Raw genomic sequence first — 23,286 nt, forward strand, 5'->3', positions numbered from 1 at the left:
ATTATATAATATAAGCATCTTAGAACATACCACATGAGAAGATTCCTGGGGAGGGAAGAAAATCCTCAAGTAGGAATGGTGCATAGAGTACCCCACGAGGGACAACCAATCCCTGCAAAGTAAGGTTGGTGTTGCCACCCATCAGCTGATCTGCCGAATAGGCTGTGCAACTGAGCTCTGCATGGGGAACCCAAGGGCTCAGCCAATCCCTAGAGAAAGCAGCTTGGCCAGCCCCTTTGCTCAGTGCTTCAGAAGGGTTGAGCACAGTGTTTTCAGAGAGATCTGCACACTGCTTCCTTATGCAAGGCCTTCCGATAGGTGTGCAGGACAACATACCAGCCAATAATCTGAAATTGACAGGGAGGGGTTGGGACAAACAGCTGACTGGGCCAAAACATTCCCCACTCCTGTTCCGAAAGAAGACAAGAGAAGAGCTAGACCAGAAATTCCTAATACACAAAACATGGATGAACAAGCAATCCTCTCCTGGTGGCCTCTGCTAGAATTTTTTGTTTCTTTGTTTAAAATGTGACTTTATTTAAGAAAAAGCCTCCTGAACCTTTCCACAAGAATGTAAGCAACAGGCACATAAGTTAACAGCACAGAAAGGGGGAAGCCTAGCAGCTGCTAAAGGGTGCCACTTTCAAGTCTCTGGCATCAAAACAAACTTTTGGCCTGGCTGAGATTTCAGCCCCCCTTTTAACACAGCAGATGCTATGGAAGACTGCAAGGGGAGAACACAACGTTTAATTCCTTTGTGCCCGCGCTACTCATTATCTAGGGCATGAAGACTTGCTGCCCATAGAAGTGTCAAGGGAAGAGGTGGGAGAATCCTGAGTGTCCAAGCCAGTGTTTTGTTTTCTGGGACCCCCAATGTCCAGTGTTTGGCTGCAGTGTGAGCCAGCATATCCATCATGCGCAGAAAGGATCGTGTGGTGGAGCGGAAGGCATGCAGGCCTACAGACACTTAAGGCAGGGATGGAGTTGCCCGTCTGTTTCCGTCTACAGCAGCTTGAAGCCTTTTGGAGGGCCACACGCACACAGACTGCATGCAGCAAAAAACATTTTTTTAAAAAAACAACCACCTCCTTTTGGAATGCCATGGCTAGCCTGCTTCTTCCTCTTTTTCCTTTCGTCTCTTTCTGGTTTAAGGTAAATAAAGTCACGTTCTGTTTGGGACCTAACAGGCAGCCAGTTGTAGCTAGAGATTCTCTCGATTCTGGGCAAGGCTAAAGAGAACGTTCTGCTCTTCAGATGAAAGGCGTAAAAAGGTCCAAACATGACAGCATCCCAACAGCAAAATGTAACAATGGCTCTAGGGTGGGGAGGAAGGGGGCAAGGAGTACAGCAGCTAAGAGATTCAAATCACTGAACTGCTCCCCAGCAAAAGGGAAAGGAGGAGAAGGGTAGAAGCGAGCTGGAAGGCACCTGGGATTTGTCTGACAGGAGACACGTCCTACAAGAAAAGAGAACAAAATGTTTCCTAGGTATGGTCTTCTCAACCCTTAACTGACAGTGACCACGACTGGATCCACCTTACTCAGACCACGAGTTCACAAACTTTGTTTTTCCTCTTTCACTCTTCTGAAATATGTCCCTTCTCCCTGCCACCAATGTGGCTTTGGTCCGTCTGAAAAATGGAGGATCTTTCCATAGCCTTCATACGTTGTCAAGCTGCCGTTCCTGGTTCATTTTCTGGAAGAAGGCCTTGCCAAATTCGTATGTGCTGATCATGATGGCGCAGGCAGGGGCCACCTTGATCACCCGAGGCAGGAAACCTGTGGGCCATTTTGGCAGGGGGAAGGAGAGAAGAATAAACAAACCTGTCAGACAGGCTGGGAAGAAGGAAAGGGAACAGGACTACCTGCGTTCAATAATTTATCCCATCTCCATGGTGCACGGTTTGCTGCCTGCTCTAATAAGGCGAGGAAAGAGTGTGCAAGTGCTTGGCCAGCTTCTGAATTTGGCACACATACCACTGCCTTGACCACATGCGACTCAAACACACAACGCATCGCTGTGTGTTCAAAGTAGGGGGGATCTTTTAAAGTGCAGCTACAAGGAAATGAGGCTGAGATGGAACAGAATGCCCAACTTTCTAGGGCGTTTTTAGTTGAGAGATTTCAACCATAGTCTTATAGCTACAAATCTCATCCTCTACTTATTATTAGGACCTGCTGGTGAAGGGCAAGTGATAATAATACTACTACTATTCTAGAGAGGTGCTTTCGCACAGCACAGAGAATAGCAAGCAGTAAACGGAAATGTAAGTCACCTGCAAAGAGTCCTCGGGTGCCAGATTCTGCTCGAATCTTCTGCATAAGCAGCCAGGTGGAGGAGGATCTGGGAGTAGCAACTGAGCAGGGAGAGAAAGTATATGACATTATGTAGTTCACATTTTTATTCCTTGCTTCTCTTTTCACTTGCAGCAGCCGTAACAAAAAAGTTAGCCAGGCTTAATGACAGCAGCCCCAGGTAGCTTCCTGCGCCTCACCTTGGAGTGTCTCCATGTCTCCCAGCTGAATTTGTCGCTGGGTCTTCACCACGTCAAAGGGCAGTGTCAGGATAGCAGCCACCTGGGGAATAGGAAGGGTCATCTATTAGCCATCACTACTAGCAAGATTCTTCCCTTGGCTTGAGGCAAAGCGCTCTCTTTTGTCTACTGGGGTGGGGAAGTTAGGGCCTCCTTTACCACTCTAGTTGCCTAAAGGTTTGCAAAGAAAATAGGTGGGAAATAGAGGGGAGGGAAAGAGCTGTTGCGCTGAAACAAGGAGGAGCTCTGAAGAAAAGCACTCTGCCTTGGAGCAGGTAGGAATGGAATTGGCAGTGCCTCCAACACCCAAAGGGGCAAAGTTTTCTGAATCTGCATAAATGCACCCCCCCCCCCCCGGAGTGAATGGGAGAAGATAAAATCCATTTTAGGTACCCTCCTTCACTGATGAAGAATCTACTGTTCAGAATGCACACGGAGAAGGAAAAATGGTTTGCGATAAGTAAGTAATGGTAAAGGCCCTATCTGTGCATCAGGAATAGAATTATAGAATTGTAGAGCTGGAAGGGACCCCATGGATCATCTAGTCCAACCCTCTGCAATGCAGGAATATGTACCCATATGGGGATCAAACCTGTGACTTTGGCGTTATCAGCACCATGCTCCAACCAACGGAGCTAACCAGCAAGTTCACACCCATGGCTCCACCCAGTTTTCCTCCTGGCTCCACCCACCACTGGAATGCAGCCTTCAGAACATTATTCATGACCAGATTGAGGAATGTTCCCTACTCCAGAGGCGCATCATTAAAATCTGTCACATTAGCTACATTTTACAAATGCTGCAAATACACCATTCGCTCCCATCACTGAGCTAAGAAGGCCGATGCTTAACAATAAGCAGCATGCCAGCATTCACTTCTGCTGACCAACACAGAAGAAATAAAGAAAGAAGGCCACCATCTTTACAGCCTTCCTGGCTGCAGAAAGCGGACTGGTTAAGAGGCTCCCGGAGTCACAGTTAAAGAGAAGATTGCTCAGCAGGCCGCTCTGCCTCGCATCTCTCTCTGGTTGGGCAACCTCTCAAGGCCACTGGAAAGAACTGTCAAGCGCCGGCACTCACCGTGCCAGAAATGGCACCAGCTGCAAAGCTGACCATGAAGGTGGCCTCGGTAAGACAGAATCGGGTGCACAACCAGTCCTTCACCAGTTCATAGTTATACCAGTACAGAGCTGTGGGGGGGAAAGAGGAAGAGACAGATCGTCAAAGGAGGGAGGGGAACTGCAGGTCGCAGAAAGCTGAATGTGCTTCCTTTTTGGTAGCAGGGGGAAGGTGTGCTTGCTTGCTAGAGCTGCAGCTCTCCCCTCTCTGTCCAGAATCCCTGTGTGTGACCCTTTGCCCAGATCTAACGGTAATATTGAATTGTTCAGAGGAATTCATATGCCAGCCTTCATAATGGCAGGGCAGTTCCACAAAACAGGGGTGTTAAAACTCTTATCAGGGATCTGGATTCACTCAAACAGGCCGGAGGCAAAAGAGACCCACACACCATCTAGTGTGTCTATCTCCAAGTGGGAATGGATCGTATTTCTCCACCCCCTGCAATAGCAAAATATCCTGGGCAAGGGAAAGGTGTTTGTCCAAGCCCTTTTTAGAAAAACCAAACTGGTGGAGAATCTGCAACTTTCATGGGTATTATAAAGTAACGATGCACTGCTGTCCTTAAGACATTGTACTCAATAATAAGTTGATGATGAACCCTTTTGAGGGGAGAGAACAGTCTGATTTTTTTGGTATCTTGAAAGCAGCTGCCTTGAATAACCTTTGCTCAGAAAACAAAACATGCCTAGCTCCTCCCAGATGTCTGTATGCAATGTCTTCCAAACCCTCTCGTTACTGCTCTCTGCTCCCTTCCCTGTGTCACTTCCATACCTGAGAAGGGAACGTCCCGCAGAACTGTGGGCCCCCAGCCCCTCCAGAGAGAGAACCATCCGTCCTGGGCCACAGCAGACTGGATGCAGACACGCAGTTCCCGGTAGCTCAACTGTCGGGATTGCATCTTTGTTCGGATGAGTTCCAATGGGCTGATCACTGTCACTGCACCCACTAGGGAAGAGAGACCAGAGCAGCACATGAAATCAAGCCCCAGTTTAATCAAGGCAGTTCCCAGCTCCTCCACTGCAAAGACCTAATGGAAGACACGTGCATGCAGAAGAGTTGACTGGCAGTCATCGATTACAATGCCATTGGCATGTAAACTGAGGAAGCCTTTAGGTGCCTGGGCGTCGGAAAATGTGGGAATTGAAGTAGTAGGTTTCACTGAAATGCCATCTAGCTCAGTATTCCAGCTTCCCCCTGGTCAGTAAGATCTGACAAGGTAGCAATGAGTAGGGTAGGAATCTGATTTTTCAACACTGTTCCTAGTCATTCAGATCTAGGAGCCAAAAGCTAGCTTATATCTGAACACAGAGTCTGCAATTCTGGCTGTCAAAAATAGATTTTTGAGGGGGTGGGGAGAGAAAGAAGAGTTGGTGGAGATCTGCCCTGAATAATTGTTCATTTGTGGTCTGGTGGTGAACAAGAAAGGTAATGAATGGCTCAGGGAGGTTTCTAAGGAAAGCATAACTGTGGCATCTATCCTCATTTTACATCCTACACATCCACTCCTGTAACCTGCCGTCATATTGCCATCTCTCAACGTGGTCTATTTTTTGAGAAGGGGTGGTGGTGGAAGGACGGTCCCCACCTGCACTTCAGTTCCCCTCTCCCAATATCCTGCAGGAACTGTCAGTCTCTCTCTCTCCATCTCGCTCGCTCCTTCTCACACTCCTACTTCTGAAGCTCGTTCAGCAAAATCTCTTTCATACAAGCTAGCAGTAATGGTTTCCCCCCTGATCTATTTCCATCCATCCAGTGGCAAGGCAGCCCTTTTTCCTCTCTTGACTCAAAACAAGACATATGTCCACCCTTCCAGACCTGTGTACTTTAGATGCACAGCAGCTAGGATCTTTATATATTTGGGGACAGCCAATGTTGTGCACTCCAGATCTTATTGGACTACAATTCCTAAAGCCTCAGCCAGAATGGCCAATGGTCAGGAATGATGGGAGAAGTAGTCCAAAATATATGGAAGGCATCACGTCCACTTCCTGTCTTGAGCATTTATATGGCACATGTAATTCAAACCTCTAAAATGCTTCCAAACATCCTATTCTCCAGAAGATCCCTTTTGTAAACATAAAGTCTTCCAAAAATGCAGATTGGCATCTACAAACACTAGGGAAATACAGTGGTGCCTCGCAAGACGAAATTAATCCGTTCCGCGAGTCTCTTCGTCTTGCGGTTTTTTCGTCTTGCGAAGCACGGCTATTAGCGGCTTAGCGGCTATTAACGGCTTTAAGAAAAAGGAAACAAACTCGCAAGAACTCGCAAGACGTTTCGTCTTGTGAAGCAAGCCCATAGGGAAATTCGTCTTGCGGAACGACTCAAAAAACGGAAAACCCTTTCATCTAGCGAGTTTTCCGTCTTGCGAGGCATTCGTCTTGCAGGGCACCACTGTAATAAGTACAGGTGTCCCCCACCCCTTATGTGTAGGTTATGTTCTGGGGCCCCACACACCTATGTGAAAATTGTGTAAGTGGGGAGCACTCTCTAAATACCATTTAAACACCCTCTCTCTCCAATTCAGACCGAAAATAATGTAACCAAAAATATCCACAATTAGAACTGAAGCTCTGGGCATGACTGGAGGCTGGGGGGAGGAGAAGACGCCGCACTACCACACGCCATCTGCTGTTAGGCAGGGAGGCCGAGCAGCTTAAACAAAGCCTGGCTGTGCTTCCAGTCTCTTTGGGGCTTCCTCTGCCTGCACTGATGTCGTCTTCTGGCTTTGGAGACGGTTTCCTTGCAAGCAACGAGGACTCTCCAACTCTCACAATTTCCAGGTTCGAATTGAATTATTTGTTTGTTTCCTAGCAGTGTGCCTATACGGGGAGGGACGACGCCTGCATTCTGAAAAGCTAGTGGTTTACAATATGTGCATTTAATTAAAAGCAGAAATGCAGGCTGCTCCTGCAAATATACGAACACAGGAGAGGTGATACTCACATCTGGCAACAGCTCCAGCCACTAGTGGGATGTACCGTGCTTGGCTGTCCAACTTGGCACGCAATAAGTCACGTAGTTGATCGTAGCTAGTGAAGTAGATCACAGTGGCAGGGACAGCCATCACCCTGTTAAAAAGTTGTGGGTATTAAGTGCCATGGTCCCATAAAGTACAGTGTGCATGCCCGTGTAGAACCCAATTACTTCCAATGCCAATGCGCTGCAAATCTGACATTGCCCATAAGACCATCAAGAATTCTGATCACGCGGATAAGAATTCACAATTCAGTGAGCAGTGCTGAGAGAAAGCAGCAAAGAAACGAGAGACTGGAGATCTCCCTTCTCACTTCTTTACCTTGGCAGGAAGTTTCCACACCTTTCACTGGGTTACTTTATACGCTGTAAAACTGTGTTTGTTGCTTCTAAATCATGTAATTGCCCAAAGATGGCTTTCTTGGGAGTACATGCCCATACCGCATGTTCAAGCAGATGTGTGCAGACACACACTAGCAGACCAGACAACCAAGTGTGACCACCAGGCTTCCTTCTTGAAGCTACTCCCTAATTCAATGTTTTTGGGGATGTGGAACGCTCCAAAGGCAGTACAGGATCTGCTAGGGCAGCAAACTGATGGGAATCATACATTGCAATAAAAATGATAAAATGTTAATAGTGCTTTTAAAGGAAGGGTTAGTAAACTGCACTGCTGTTCCCAAGCACTGGGCAGACTGTGGACACTTGGGAAGTGCTGCACAAGAGACTTGGACAGGTGGGGCAGGACAACCTGACATCAACTGACATCATGTGAGTGACAAGTGGGTCGTCCCACCCAGCTGTCACAGTCAGCCTATGGGGGTGTGGACAGATGAAGATCTGGCCTGCCAGGCCAAAAAGGTTGTTTTAAAACAACAGTAAGTGTTTTACTTCCTCAGATTGTGCACCTTGGGATTTAAATTTAATTGCGTGTAACTTATGTCCGCACTCACAGGGTGGGTGGAAGGCCGCTCCATAAGGATCGGATGCCCTCATAGCGTATTATCTTCACAAAAGCGTCCTGGAAGAAACAAGAGGCAAGGGCGGACAGTGAAGGAGAGAGCAGTTGGTCAGAATAAAACCCTGAAGCTGAGCCACACTGCTGAACTAGAAGTCATACAAAACCCCCTTTAATGAGCTCCCAAGAGGCCTGGTTCTTACAAGGAAAAAAACCCAGCTTTGGCAGGGAAGCAGCTGCCAGGGCGGGTGAGGGGGCAGCACAAAGGGGTGCTTAACCCTTTCCCAAACCACCCCTTCATTGCTCCAAACTGCCCTGCACGGAAGAAGCTTCTCCTTCCTCATCTCCCCCAGTGTCGCATGGGCACCTGCACATGTATATACTCCTGGAACAACACGGGATTTGGTTTTACCCCAGAACAAAGAACAAACCTTGGCTACAGATCACAGAATCAAGGTTGGAAGGGGCCCTGTGGACCATCTTGTCCGACCCCCTGCAATGCAGGAATATGTGGCTGTCCCATATGGGGATCAAACCTGCAACCTTGGTGTTACCAGCACTGTGCTCTAAGTGAGCTATCCTGGCTGATGGGAGGGAGCAGCACACCTACGTCCCTCCAGCTCCCTACTTCACATCACCTTAGGAGGGTGTAGACAGTCACGCCTCAGGTCAACCCCAGCCATACCCTAAAGCAATTTATCTAGAGGCCTTTTATATATATTTAACGGGGGTGGGGGATAGCAACCTGATCTATATCTTTGCCACATTTTCAGTCACCCACCCTCCACCTGGGTTATATAGCCAACTCAAACTGTAAGGCCTTCCAGTGGGAGATGGTCCAGCCCTTCATCACGCAGACCCTTACCAAAGTGCCCGTGAAGCGAGTAGGCGTCTTATACCAGGCCGTGCAGCTGTTTCCATTCTGACACACATATAGGTGGTCCATGAGGCCATTGCAGTAAAGGAAGCATTTCCCTGTGGAGGACAGGGAGACAAGAAGGAACAGCACTCAGAGGAGGGCGGGGGCTGTTGTATCACCAGAAATCAGGTGTTCTTGACTGCTCCCTCATTTCCAATTTGTCACCTGCTCCTGAACACGCGTGCCTGTCAATCTCAGGCTCATGCTGAATCCTGCAGCAGTAATGCTTTTTTATTTTTATTTTAAATAGTTACAGTTATTAGTGTTTCATACTGTATTTCCAATGTTGTTGTTTTTGCTTTATGAACTGTTGCACAGGGTGGCTATATAAATAGCAAACAGTTTTGTTTTTAAATGCAGTTCAGCATTTCTGGATGGATTTGCATTCAGAACAGTGGAATATAAAATAATAAATAAATAATAGTAAAGAGCAGTTTTCCTCATGTTTGGACCTTGCTGAAAACTCCTCCCAGCTTTGGGAATTTCTGTACCAAAACCAAAGTTACTCATCTCTCAGACGTTTCCCTAGTGTGAAAATCTAGCAGGACGTGATAAAAGACAGCTAGACCGTGTTTGTCCCAAGATCTAATTATTAGAGGGAGTTTTCTGGTTCCATTCTCAGCTTTTGGTCATGAATGACAGGTCAGTGGTTTTTTAAAAAGGTATTTGTATCAATAATCATGGAATCCCTGTAGTAATGAATGTGCAAGTTAATTGGGTGCTGTATAAAACATCTATTGTCCATCTAACGCATTGGAAAGTTAGATGTTTTCAGACTTAAGTCATAGCAGATGCAATAGACCCAAGAGCAGGTTGCAGAAGAAGATAAATAGGCTGTTTTCATGAAGACAGAACTGTGTCCTCACAAATCTGAAATATTCTGGACATGCTACATTCGAGTTGTCTACCCATGAAGCCATCACCTGCTCCCCAGAAGGCAACATCAGGGCCACCAGCCCCAACACACAGCTACTCCCTTCAACCAGACATAAATTAAAGGGATTAAAGCAAAGAGACACAAAAGTTATGGGACACGGGAAGGAAAAGAAGGAGATGCACACAGAGGAGACAAAATGCTCGCAACAGTTAAAAATAGAAGGTGGGAACAGCTTTCTACCCACCAATACAACATGCAGAGCCAGATATATTCTGTGCTACCCAATGTTCAATTCAGCATGCAGCGATGCTCAGTTTTTGCTAAAAATAAACAGGCATTCTAGCTTGCATGGCTGCAAAGAAAAATGGAAAGGACTTTTCACATCCTTTGTTAGCAGCAACAAAAAAAGCACAAGAGGTTCAAAACTGAAGATTTTGTGGAAGCAGAATGAATTGTGTAAAATTAAAACATATTTGAAGACACTATTATTACTTCTGATAAGAGAATTCGTAGCTGGGCAGAGGGGAATGTGCAGAATACACAAGGGCCCAATTACATGCATCTCAACTCCAGAGAGAGCTCACAGGAGAGGGGAAGCTGCAGCCTTTCCACGTGGAAGAGGTACTAAACAGGAGAGTGCTGTTCTTTGATATAATGAGATGGTATCATTTTATGAGCCAGAGAGGGCATCTCTAGCTGTGGCAGTCCCAAACCCAAGCAATGGTGGACCACTGGCAGTAAAAGGAGCATGCCAACATTTAATGACTGGCTGAGCTTGAAAGATGGTACTTTAGGGAGGTGGTTAGGGTAAAACCCTTACCCCTGATGTGCTTCTATCTGTGAGAAGAAAGCACTAACTTTCTATTTGCGAGGGAACGTTCAAATATGCAGGTCTTCCCCCTGCAGCCACAATATGTGCCGAGCTCACAAAAGTCACAACGTTGCTTTGGACTCAAGAAGCTGCAGACTTGCACCAGCATCTACAATGAGGTATTCATACAAATATCACACACTATGATGCTATGAAGCAGGCCCAAGGCAGAAATATTTAGATCAGCAGCACCAAAAGGGACAAAGTAGGCCATGCTCACCCCATCCAATGCCTCTGAACAAGGATGGACAAATTGGTGAAACATGGGGAAGATGAACTTATTTAGTAGAACATAACAAGACAGGGAAATAAAATTGGTGAGCACCTCAAGTCATTCTCCCTGCACCCCATCTCTGGGACATCAGGGATACCTTATTATTCTGATGTTCTGGTTTCAACCAAGACAGTGATGGCATGTTATGAAGGGCTACCACAACTATTTTTACTTTTCTTGGCAGAGGAGATCTGCAGACATTAACGCATCAAGAGAGGAAGGGCCAGGTGAGGTGCGCATGGGGATATTTGAGAAGAAGCCGACACAGGCATCCCAGCACAATTTGAGCCCTCACACGTTCTTCTGAATGCTCTGTGCCAGGAATACAACGAATACAGATGAACACCAGCGCCTTTGGTGAAGGAGGGATAGGATCGTGAGAGCTGGAAGGCAGGGGAAGGAAGAACCAGCTCCCAGCACTCTCTTTGGGAGCACGAACAGTATGCAAAGAGGAGCGCTGCTAGATCAGGCCAAAGGCCCATCTAGTCCCACATGGCTCTCACAGTAGCCAACCAGATGCTCATGGAAATAGTAAAGGGGTCAGAGCTGCATCCAAAGAGAATGGCAGCTTATATGGGAAAGCATCTGATATACTCACATTTGGGCTGCTGAATGCTCCAGGGCATACACTGTACTGAAAACACTGAAAAAGACATAACATGGAAATACTTAGAGAGAGGTGAGGGAGGAAGAACAGCTGAAGGGACATGAGGACCCTTAGTTGAGGCAGTGGCTAAGAAGTAGCTGTCTGGGGACTCTGGCTGCAAAAAGATTGTGCAATACAGCCTGCAATACAGACTGTGATTTCCCCCATGCACCTGGCTATTTTTTTTTAACCCATAATTTTCTAGATCCAAATGGCTTGGGGCAACGATGGGAAAGCCTGTGGCCTTTCAGATGTTGTTGGACTACAACTCCCATCATCTTTGATTGCTGGCGATGCTGGCGGAGGCTGATGAGAGAGTCAGAGTCCAAGAATATTTAGAAGGCCACAGGTTTTCTGGTAACCTGAGGAGGGCTTCCAACAGATATGGGGCACTGCTCCAAGGTAAGACATCGAGGATGGAAAGAGATGGATGGCTTAATGTTCATCAGGAGGGTTAAACAATTTTGTCAAGTCCCACTAACATATGGGCACAAGCCGGTTATGGGCTGAGCAAAGTGACTCAAGAGGCCGTGGTTATCAAACCACTCAGCATGATACACTACAAAGCAAGCTACAGTCCAGTCCAGAGCCACTCACAATGAAGCCCTAGCAGTGCACTTCCTTTAAGGGTGAATTTTCATCATATGGGGAAAACAGTAGAGTCCTCCAGGAACATAGGTGGGGAAAGTTGCAGGTTTGAATGCCGCCCCCAATCAAAAACTCCCTCATTCTGGAAAACCAGCTCAGTGGGGGGAAAGGCTATATTTGTGTACAAGGGATTCTTCTGGGTTGAGGGACAGCATTTAAACATGGAAGCCCCCACTCTCTGGTTGCGTTCTGAAGTACAGTTCCAGAAAGCTCTGCACCAAGGGCTTTTCTTGAACTTTAAGGTTGGCTCCAAGCCCACAGAGCTTTTATGTATGTTAAAGCAGTTTTGAAATTTAAGGCAGCTGTCCAAGGCCAACAGCATCCAAGAGATGGAAGGTTCCTCCCTAATGGCTTCCAGTCCAAAAAGGAAGTATTGCTTACCTTTAGAGAAAGGTGTCCTCTGAGCCTGCAATCGGATCTTCACCACATCCAAGGGTGTGACTGAAAGCACAACACAAAAGGGACTGTTTATATCAAGAGTTTTTTTAATGCTTGATGTTTTTAGATTTGATCCTGACTTGTTTTTAGGAGGTAATTTAATTATTGTTTGATTTTATATCAACGTTATATATTTGATGTTAGCCGCCCTGAGCAAAGTCTCGGCTGGAGAGGGCAAGATACAAATAAAAGTTTACTATTATTACTATTATTATTATTATTATTAATAATAATGCAGAGTGGCTGGGGAAATCCAGTCACGTGGGTGGGGTATTTAATTTATAATAATAATAATAATAATAATAATAATAATAATAATAATAATAATACAGCACATTTTACAGAACAGAACAGACATATGCCCAGTATCCCAGAGCTAGAGGATCAGAGAGAAGCGGGTTTGGATAGGTGCAGAGAAGCCACTGGGAAGATCCCTAAAGATGCTTTCTGAATGTAACACAATGTGAGGTTAAAATTTCCTTCCTTTTGCTCCCCACTCACCTTATGAATGGGTGCATCTACCTTTGTGAGTGAGGGAAGGGGAAAGAAAGATATCAAACACTATGCTACCCCTACTCCTGCAAAGTAAGTTTAAAAGATGTGGCAATGCACCTGGGTGAACCTGGCGAACTGGTATGTTGCTGTACTCTTGGATTATGTTTACCTGAAGGAAGGAATGGCAATGTACTGCTTGAACTTCAAAGGAACACACTCTCAAGGGAACCGCCCTGGAGCCTGGCAAATGAGTACAGGTGCAGCAACTGTGCTGGAAATACAGTGGTACCTCGGGTTAAGAACTTAATTTGTTCTGGAGGTCTGTACTTAAATGTTCTTAACCTGAGGTACCACTTTAGCTAATGGGGCCTCCCGCTGCTGCCGCGCGATTTCTGTTCTCATCCTGAAACAAAGTTCTTAACCTGGGGTACTATTTCTGGGTTAGAGGAGTCTGTAACCTGAAGCTTCTGTAACCTGAAGTGTCTGTAACCCGAGGTACCACTGTATTTCCCTCCCTGAGAAGAGATTCTTCCACCTCCAGGTAAAGATTTTTGGATGCAAGAGTGATGCGTGCCTTCACTTTTTATTCAGAAGAAAGTGCGTTTCAACTACCAGAAGTTTGAGAAAAGCTGGACTAAGGACTGGTTCACAGGTGCACCATCTAACTTGCTAATGAACATGTACATTGCCTCTAATGGGAAGTATTGTGGCAGAGGCAAGGTGAAACTACGTAACAGTCACCAGCTATTGGCACAGTACTTGAGTGATGAACATCACATGTGAACAGGGCCCAAATTGTTCAATCTAAGATACTATGACTGGGCACAAGAGAAGCAGTGCTCTCCTTGGTGCATCCCAATCAAACAATTAATGGCAAAAGGCTACTTTATACCATCCTAACCACACGGCCATGATGTTGGTTGACAGTAAACAGGCCCAGTTTGCACAAGTGGCGAACCAGTTATGTAACTACTTCTCCGCAAGTCCAGTTCCTTATTTTTCAATGCACATCCACATTTTCACAATGTCAGACCGTAGACAAGGTGGCCAGCAGCAATGGGGCAGCAAAACATGAGGCATACACAGGAAGGAAAATGAGCCAGGCTAGTTGAAGCTGCATACAGAAGTGCAAACCACGCCTTCTAGTCACCGCACATTTTTGGTATGCACCCATGTCACTTGAACTGGCCCAGGAAAAACTGCAGAATAAATGCAGGGTACCTACCAAAAAGAGAGGTGAAGAGGGCCCCAGTTCCAGACGCCAGCATCTGCTGCATGGGGGTGATGCCCCCCTGCATATTCCCAGATGATTTTTCAGTCATTGTGCTGCTCACCTGTAAAACAACGATAGGGCCTGTCATAAGTCAGCTGCAACATGATTGCAGGAGCAATGCTTTCAAAGGTAACCATTTTAATGCTGCTAGTCTGCTCCATCTATCTATCTACCATACTTTTCCGTGCATAAGACTAGGTTTCTTCGTTAAAAATTATGCTAAAAAGTGGTGGGTCATCTTATACATGGACAGTGCATAGGGTGGACGTTTGATTGGTTGCTGCCGCGGCTGTCAACAACTATTGGTCATGTTATTGGTTGCTGTGTCAATGGCTGGTGTTGATTGGCTGATTCTGCGGCAATTGGGCGGGCGATTGGAATCTTCGACCAGTGAGGGGACAGACGAGAGGCAGATTTTTGGACGTGTGCGGGTGAGCAATTTACGGCAACCCCTCCCAAAAAAGCTCAACAACCGTGCATAATTTCCTCCACCACCCCCCGAAGCTCATCTCCCCCCATTTTCTTTAATTTGAGCCCCCAAAATAGGGGGCATCTTATACACAGAAAAGTACATTATCTATCTAATAAAATATATACACCGCTTGATTGTTAAAACCTCAAAGTTTTGTTTTTTACGAAAAAACAAAAACCAGTTACATTATCAGCAAACTGTTACAACTATTTAAACGATTCAAAAAAATAAAATCAGCAATAAACTACTGTATTTATAAACCAAACAAGCATCTTCCTCTCTCGACTCAAACAGCGTCTGCGTATGTGTATTATTATCATAATCATCATCATTATTTTTACGGAAGTCCAGCAAAGCCTCTTAGAACATGGATACTGGTGCTCAAGCCTTTTCCCTTTGCAAAATTACTACAGTGCTTCACTATGCAAGACATCACAACAATTTACAGGGGGGAAATGCAACCTTCCCAAGAAAATAATGTTAATGGAAAGGCAGCCCAATAAGCTGTTTCTTCTAGCCTGAAAAATGTTTAAGCATCCTACCTTCAAAAGAGTATCTGATTCAAAAGGAATCTGAATTTGCAACCACAAAGGGCATAATCACAAAAAATTACAGCTGTTATATTTACAGGCAGCTTACAAGTTGAAGTGCTCAACTACAGCAGTACAATGAATTAGTGCCCATTGTTCAGTCTGCGGTCATTATTTTATGAAGGCTTATGGCACAATCTTATATAGGATTATTCAGCCCTTGAGTTGCACGGGGTTTAGTTACAAACATGAAATTGGCTTCAAGTTTTCAGATGCCACAGGCAACTGCCTATATTATGCATGAGTCACAAGTGGGTTCTAATGTACTGGCACATTCCTTGTGCCCAATCTCCTTGATTGCTGTCCAGGCCTGCAAGAAACCCCACCCAACATGGGCTTTCACATCCAGTCCTAGCTGACAGCTATTATCTGCACAGCTACAGAAAGGGGTGAGGCTTCTTGACTGCACATGCTGCTTATACAATCAGCTTTTCAGAAGGGGGCAGGATGATGCTAGCTGGCAGCTGATAAGGAAGAGCCTCTGAGCTACTTGCAAAAGGGGTGGGATAAAACTCTTAACACCACCGTCACCCTCCTTCATTTTGAACAGAGCCGTTCAGTGTGCAGGCTTGAGGGGGGAAAGTAGTACGGTATTCGATTATTTACAAAACTCAAGAGTTTTGATTCTGGATAGAGTAACTGGATTACAGAAGCAGAATTGTCCATCAAATAACAATGGGAATAATATACTTGTTTTTCTATTGTTTTTAATGTAAATTTTAAAAATGCTGAAGCTATAGCACAGGCACAGCCCATACCCATCCATATGGTTTTTAAAACCTCTACAAGCCCAGAAGCAGGTCAACACAGTGCAGGGAATAGTGTGTGGTTTTGGAAAAGGAGATCCTCAAACTCAGTTACGAAATTGCATTTAGGCCTCAGTCTCCTATTCGTTTCTAATGAAACAGATTTTGAAACATCACCACTTCTATAGCACTTCTACACAGGGGGAACGTGCATTAGAATTCTTATCTCAGGTTATCTTCAGAATGACTCAGCAAATTGGACAGGGCAAGAAGTATGCAGTATGCAGTAATTTTGTGGTCGTCATGCCCTACTGTCCCTCTCACAATCTGAAGCTCACCAACAACATCTCTGTGCTATTGCAAGCTGATGGAATCATTCTGCATGCCTCCATTCTTCTGTCTCTAGCCCACTACTTTAGCAGGGGTTCTTCCTCCCGTGTCTACACATGCACACAAACACGGTATGAGGAAGTGGAACAGACAGCACTGTCACTGTTTCTTCTCTCTCCTAGGGCAAACAGCATGGCAGCCAGAAGAGTTCCTTCTCTGCATTCTTATCTCCGAGAGTGCAGAAAACAAAGACCTTCAATCACAAAGCCGATTAACCCCATGCACATTGCAATTTAATGCTGTCTTTCAGCACTGCCGAGGATGAAGGTGGGTACAATTGGACGGATTACCCAGGTGCAACTGCTACTTGCCTAGGTGAGCAGCCAAGTGGCAAAGCTGCTCCAGCTCAACCCTCTGTGTGACGCCAGCCCCCAATAATTCAGTGAAAAGAAATCCCTTAAGCTCTTTATTGAGCTGGGATGTACATCCTAGAAAACACTCCGTTTCTTACCTTACCATGCTTTAACACAGACTCAAGGCATTTTGCATGCAAACACAGCAGCCCAGAATTAACTGAAAGAAGCTTCAAAAGCACATTCTGCCCTGGCAGGATCAGCTGGGCAGGGGGGAAATGTAGGCCACACCCAGTCCAGGGATGTCAGTATGCATCACAAATGCCCACAGAAGCAAAAGGAATTTGCGCAAATACTGAACACTTTGTGGGGAGCTAGTACAGCATAGGATTTGTGTGAGTTGGTGAACAAAATGGAGAGCTGGGCATCTTGCAGTTTTTAAGAACAGCATCGTACTCTGGGCTGCACAACTTCAGGGTGCAGGTGTGGAAATAACCAAGTGCCTCTCTCTCTGCATAAACAAAGGTTATAGCCTCCCTGATATCCAGTGTTCCTACATGAAGATAATTCCATATGGAGGAACATTCAGTCAAGTAATTCCTCCTCCTATAGCAGTGGTACAACACAGACTGAGGTTTACTACTCCTTTGTTAAGGCAGAGGGGGGGATCACCCAATCAGCTAATCCCCATCTCTAACTGTACAGCCAGTGTGGTGTAGTGGTTAGAGGGTTGGACTAGGACTGGGAGACCACGGTTCTGCTGGAGTAACTGGACATAAGAAGAGGTTACTATACGTCAGGAGCGTAAATCACCCCATGGATCATATAATCATAGAACTACAGAGTTGGAAGGTACTCAGAGGATCAGCTAGTCCAACCCCATGCAATGCAGATATATGCAGCAGCCCCATATGTTCTAATCGCTATGGTAATGGCCCAGTGCCCCAACAATGTGTGATTAATGCATATCAGCTCAGTGGTGTCTATCTGTAAGTGGGTAAGCCAGTCAGTTGTCCAGTATTACGTCCTGAATTGCTGGACTTATTTAGAGCAACAGAGATACTTTGTACTTGCATGGATCCATATGTATTTGTATCTGCAAAAGCCTACAAGCTGTGTATATCTACGTCCATAACTGTTTTACGGAGCCTTATTTTCTGCAACAGTAAACCATCTGAACCTTTCTCTGCTTCTGTGTGGTGACTGGTACTGGAAGCAACTTCCACTGTGCAGGTATCTCACCTGAGATTCCCAGCAAAATCCCCACTTGGCCATGAAGCTCACAGGGTGACATGGGACCAGTCACAGTCTCTCAGCTTAACTTACCTCTCCCAGGGTAGTGAAACAAAACAGGGGGGAAGAGAACCATATACTATGTCACCTTGAGCTCCTTGGAGGAAAAGGTAGGCTATAACTGCAACCAATCAACTCAGAGATGGGATAGGCTATATTTTTTTAAAATCCTAACACATGCTCATCCATTTTTTCCTTGAAAACCAACTAGATATGGAAACACATGCAACACACTTCTAAAATGAGCCGGGAGCCAGTTGCACTTTGCGGCTGGCAACAGGCCTTTTGCGACTGGGTGGAGATGTCTGGGCGCCACCTTTAACACCTAACATCTCCACCTGCCTGGCTGCAGTCAGCTGGTCTGCCGGGTACCATGGCATCAAAAGATGTGTGTCTTTTGCTGCCACGCTACCCTGCAGAACACCTGATTTGCCGGCAATTTTTTAAAAAAATCTGCTGCTACACTGCTGGGCAAAGCAGACGGTCTGTGGGATAGTGTGGCAGGAAACAAAATGGCACCTAAACATGTCGCTTTGGCATCCACAACCCAAGTCCCAGGAGCCACTTGGCACCTAGTTTTCCTATGCCAGTTTCTAACACTGGTCCAGGCTCCTACCTGACCCTCTAACTCTCCCTAGCCACACCCCCTCTCAAGGCTGTTGCTTCCTTGAGTGTTTGCTGGGCTGGAATGTGTCTGTGAACTCTGACAATGCTTTTTGATTTTCTGAATGGAGGATAGAAAGGGGTATGTGCATGGGTAGAGAAACTAGCCTACCATATCAAGGTAGGTTAGTAGGTTGAGATTCATTACTCTGGCCACTTTTGCCTCTGGCTCCACCTACCACTAGGACAGTGTTTCTCAAACTTGTGTCCTCAGCTGTTGTTGGACTACAACACGCATCACCCCTGACCACTGGTCCTGCTAAATAGGGATGATGGGAGTTGTAGCCCAACAACAGCTGGGGGCACTAGTTTGAGAAACACTGCACTAGAGTATAGCCCCCGCAAAGGCTGCCCAGAAAGGAATGTGGTGCTTGGCTGAAAAAAGTTCCCTATGAAGCGAAAGACCTCACTTCTCTATCGTCACTGGGTAGTAGTTGTGCAAGCGGTGCTATAGATCTCTAGCAGACAATTCTCAGCATCCTGATAATGCTACAATTCCCTGGATTCTCTGGGGGAATCTTTAATAACAGTTTGTAGATAATCTCAAAGTCAAAAATTAGTTTAACATGCCTAGGATCTGGTGTTTAAATCCCCAAGCTGGTTTCCACTGGTTGTTCAAACTGAGGAAGTTGGAAAGGTGCTGGTACAGTGGTACCTCTAGTTACGAACTTAATTTGTTCCAGAGGTCCATTCTTAACCTGAAACTGTTCTTAACTAGAGGTGTGCTTGCGCTAATGGGGCCTCTTGCTGCCGCTGCACCACCAGCACACAATTTCTGTTCTCATCCTGGGGCAAAGTTCTCAACTCAACTCTTCCAGGTTAGCGGAGTTTGTAATCTGAAGCATTTATAACCTGAGGTGTTTGTAACTCGAGGTACCACTGTATATTTAAAATAAGCATTCTCTCTCCATCTCATATTTGAGTCACAAATTATATTCAGATTCTTATTTATTATGTCAGCAAAATTATTTGTCCTGCCAGAAGATCATGCTCCAAAAGAGCAATAATCAGGATTAGATGGCAAGCTTAGAGGTTTTTAAAAGCACAAATTCACTAACTATGGAGAAAGCAATTAGATTTTGCAATTCATGCAGGCTTTCTAGACATTGTACTCCAGCTTGTCCCACCTATAAATAAATAACTTTTCCCACACAGCTTCCAAAGGCTTCTAGGCACTTCTGCAATCTTTAATGACAGCAATAAAAACAGTAATTAATTGGATTGCAAAGTTCATCTTTCTACACAATAAAAGACAAAGTTGTGCTACCAAGCATCTTAAACATTTACTCCACAGTCAAGGGTCAAGGAACAATTATGCAGTGACTTTGACTGACCCACCCCATCCCCCGCCTTCCCATACTGGCTCAGATCCCAGCAAAAGCATGCTTCTCTAGTTCTGACCTCCAAATGTCTCAACTGTACTATAACTTAAAGCTCATTGACTATTTGGAGGCCACACAAATACTGATCTCAACTATAAAGCCTCTCCTAAACCACAGGCCACTTAAAAATTACAGAAGCATGCACCCAGTCAGATATATCTGCTTTTCTCCCTCCAATTCTAGGCATAAATCAAAAATTATAATTCAGAAACAATTGAAATGTTTAAATGATTACTTATACATGCAGGGCTCAAATATGAAAGTTTGGTTGTGTCTAGACTAACCTTGTGAAGAATACAGAGAACATAAAGATTTGATTGATTATGAAAGAATCTAAGGAAGAGAAATGACCAAAGAACAGATATAAATGCGAGCAAGATAACTAAGAGACGTGTGGTGAAGGCGGTGGAAGTCTTTTAAAATATTGTAACTAAGATTTATATACTGCAGTGTTTGCAGCAAGAATTTGGTAATATTTCTGGTTATTAAAAGTATTTTTTTCTTTTCTTTTGTCTGTTTTCTTATATATCTTCTAATTTTTCTTTTTGCTTATTAGTTTTCAATTTGGAAAATATGTATATAAGGGTGTTTACAGTGCTATGTATCATTTTTTGTTTTTTGTTGTTGTCCTTTTATTGGAAAAATCAATAAAAATACAATTAAAAAAATAGTTGCCACATACCTTCTCTCTCACAGTGCCTCATTTCTCAGTATCTAGAGCAGGTGTGAGAACTGTAATCTATTGGTGGACTACAGGTCAGTTTTTGATAACCTATAGCCTGCAGTTTGCTGGGATTTTTGCAAGGGATGTTGGGCTACGTAGATCTAGATCTGATCTAATAACCTGCTTATGTTTTTTAAGGAAGAGTGCATCCTTAGCATCACATTAGTTAAGATTACTTACTGTCTTAACTTTTAAAAGATCTGGAGAATGCATTTAACACATCGTTGGAATACAGAGAGTCAGGAAGATGAAAAGGTAGACCAAACAAAACTACAGTCCGTCTACCACTTATCCATCTGCACATGAACACCTTCATCCCAGAAGCAGATTAACAGTTCTCAAACCACGGATTCAAAGAACATTTTTGAGGGGGGGGGGTTGCATTTCCCAGCACACATGTCTAGACCAGGTATAAGCAAACTCGGCCCTCCAGATGTTTTGGGACTACAACTCCCAACATCCTTGACCACTGGTCCTGTTAGCTAGGGATGATGCAAGTTGTTGTCCCAAAACATCTGGAGAGCTGAGTTTGCCTATACCTGGTCTAGACACACTGCTTGCCTAAAAAATTATGTATCAGTACTGTAAAAATGAAAGACTGTTATTTGATAGCACTAAAAAAAGCACCACCCAACCACAACCCCATTTTTACCAGCTACCAAAAGAAATCTATCTGCCCATTCCCCACCCCCACCATATGTCATTAAATAAAGGAAGCCTGAGTGGTTTTTTTCGTTTTTAGGATATAAACAACAGTGACTACTATACCACCATCCTTGCCTCACTACTCCAGGCATAAACCTCTTCACCAATCCTCACTTTTCAAGACACATTCCTTCCCACCCATCTTTTTACCAAAGGGGTTTCCATCTTTTGCTACACAATTTGCCTTACTAAAGAGGTTTAAACAGGTTGACAAACTCCAAGCTGAGTCCCAACTCACAGGTCTCCATGTTGTTTGGGGCTCAGTATGGAGCAGCTGCAGCTGGCTGCACTACCTCTGTGATCAACACAGATCGAGCTTCTTCTTCTAGCTGCCACACACCTCAAGCAGGCATAGGAAGTAGAACAGACATTGTTCCTCCCTCTTATGGGACCTAGCCTGAGTTATATCACCACTGAAGATGGCAATCTGGACTCAGGCTGCAAGCTTCCAATTCTGCACTCCTTCTACACACCGGGACAGAGAAGAATTGGATGCTTTGAAGAACAAAATTTGCACTGCACCTATCTTTCCGACTTTGTGTCAAGGCTTGGGCCCTGTCAAGCATGCTACTCCTTCATGAAAAGCCTGTAAATGAGAAACAGTAAACCTTGGCAAATTAATGGCTTACTTGGACTTCATAATTCCACTGTTTGAAGGGTTGACTACCAGGTTTTATTAATCCTGTTTTACTTTTCATTACATTTGTCGTATGGAGGGGAACAAAATTTATGCTGTGATGACTTATAACTTTTCTTTTATTTCATATTGTGAAAACATAACAGTATAAAGCAATACATTTCAATGGATGGAAAAGGCATGGGGAGGGAAGGCAAAATGCCCCTCTTACACTTTTTTAAAGCAAATTATACAGAATATACAAGAATTGTTCAATAACATCAATACTGCACTTAAATACTACAATGATATAAATACTAGAACAATCTCAAATGTTGCAACACACATTCCACGTACCAACAAGTACGGTAAATAGAAGCCTAGCCAAATATTATCACTACTTAGCATACATTTACTATATATATATATATTCCTGGAATCGTGTTTACACCGTTGGTAAATCTGTTTAATAATTTTCTTTTAAAGTTATCACCCATCTACGGTAAATTTACTTTTAAAAAACAGACAAACTCGAATCAAGTGTTCTTCTCTTTTAAATGATCTGATAAAATTCGTGCTGGGCATGCCCAACAGGGGCTGCTAATTCATAAGGGCTCGATCAAACCTCCATGTTCAGGCGCAGTATACCTAGAGTACTAGGAGCATGAGAAAGAGGGAGAGTCCGTCACCTTCCCGCTTTGCCTGCAGTTTTTTAAGGAGACATTTGGACGGCCGCTGCTACAAGCTGGATCCTGGACTCGATGAGCCCTTCGCCTGATCCAGGTGGGCTCCTCCTCGTCCTCCAGGTCGGCTCCTTCTTCTTTCTTCTTCCTCCTCGTCCTCCTCCGCTGCTCAACCCTCACCGCCACCCACTCTCACCTGGGCACAAAGGCAGACCCCCCCACCCCCATCACAGACCGACACACAGACACCGACGACCTACCCCCCCCCCGCCATCTCTCCCCTCCCCACAGGCCCGCCACGGGGCCCCCGCTCACCTACTCATCCCAGCCACGTGCTGCTCGTCTCCCAGCTCCGTCCAGGAACGACGGGCGCCCTCGGGAAGGCCCAGCGCGAACCCAAAACAACGGCGCCTTTCAGGAAGCCCATTTGCCGCCTTCTCGGGCCCTTTTAATTTTTTTTAAAAAAGAAAGAAACGGATCGCGGCGGCTTTTGAAACCGAGGCACCAGAAGGAAACCCTCTCAGGACCGAGGATTCAGAGGACGGGACGTCGTCCCGTCACTCCAGCCGCCCCGGAAGCGGCTCCAGCAGTACTTCCTGTACAATGTGATGGCGGGGTGGGGGTGGGGAGGGAGATCTCGCGCGGGTCTGTCTTACCCCGCCCGCGCGCCCGTCGGTCTGTGATGCAATCGGCTGTGCCTCG

General features: G+C 45.2%; 1 protein-coding gene across 2 annotated transcripts; it reads right to left on the bottom strand.

The window, feature by feature from the left end:
• Positions 1 to 500: 500 nt before the first annotated feature.
• Positions 501 to 23,185, bottom strand: SLC25A39 (solute carrier family 25 member 39). Of its 2 annotated transcripts, XM_028703138.2 has the most exons (12): positions 22,900 to 23,184; positions 13,980 to 14,088; positions 12,203 to 12,262; positions 11,126 to 11,170; positions 8,452 to 8,561; positions 7,582 to 7,649; positions 6,599 to 6,723; positions 4,424 to 4,597; positions 3,614 to 3,723; positions 2,495 to 2,576; positions 2,276 to 2,356; positions 501 to 1,778 (listed from the first exon to the last, which is right to left on the bottom strand). In XM_028703138.2, exons 2-12 carry the CDS (start codon positions 14,074 to 14,076, stop codon positions 1,660 to 1,662), a joined length of 1,071 nt encoding a protein of 356 aa, XP_028558971.1. In that variant the 5' UTR covers positions 14,077 to 14,088; positions 22,900 to 23,184; the 3' UTR covers positions 501 to 1,659. The 2 variants fall into 2 exon arrangements, with proteins under 2 accessions (XP_028558971.1, XP_028558973.1); XM_028703140.2 differs by lacking the exon at positions 11,126 to 11,170 and having other exon boundaries at positions 22,900 to 23,185.
• Between the last annotated feature and the right edge of the window lie 101 nt (positions 23,186 to 23,286).

The sequence above is a fragment of the Podarcis muralis genome, chromosome 13, assembly GCF_964188315.1.
Source record: "Podarcis muralis chromosome 13, rPodMur119.hap1.1, whole genome shotgun sequence".
Taxonomy (NCBI): domain Eukaryota; kingdom Metazoa; phylum Chordata; class Lepidosauria; order Squamata; family Lacertidae; genus Podarcis; species Podarcis muralis.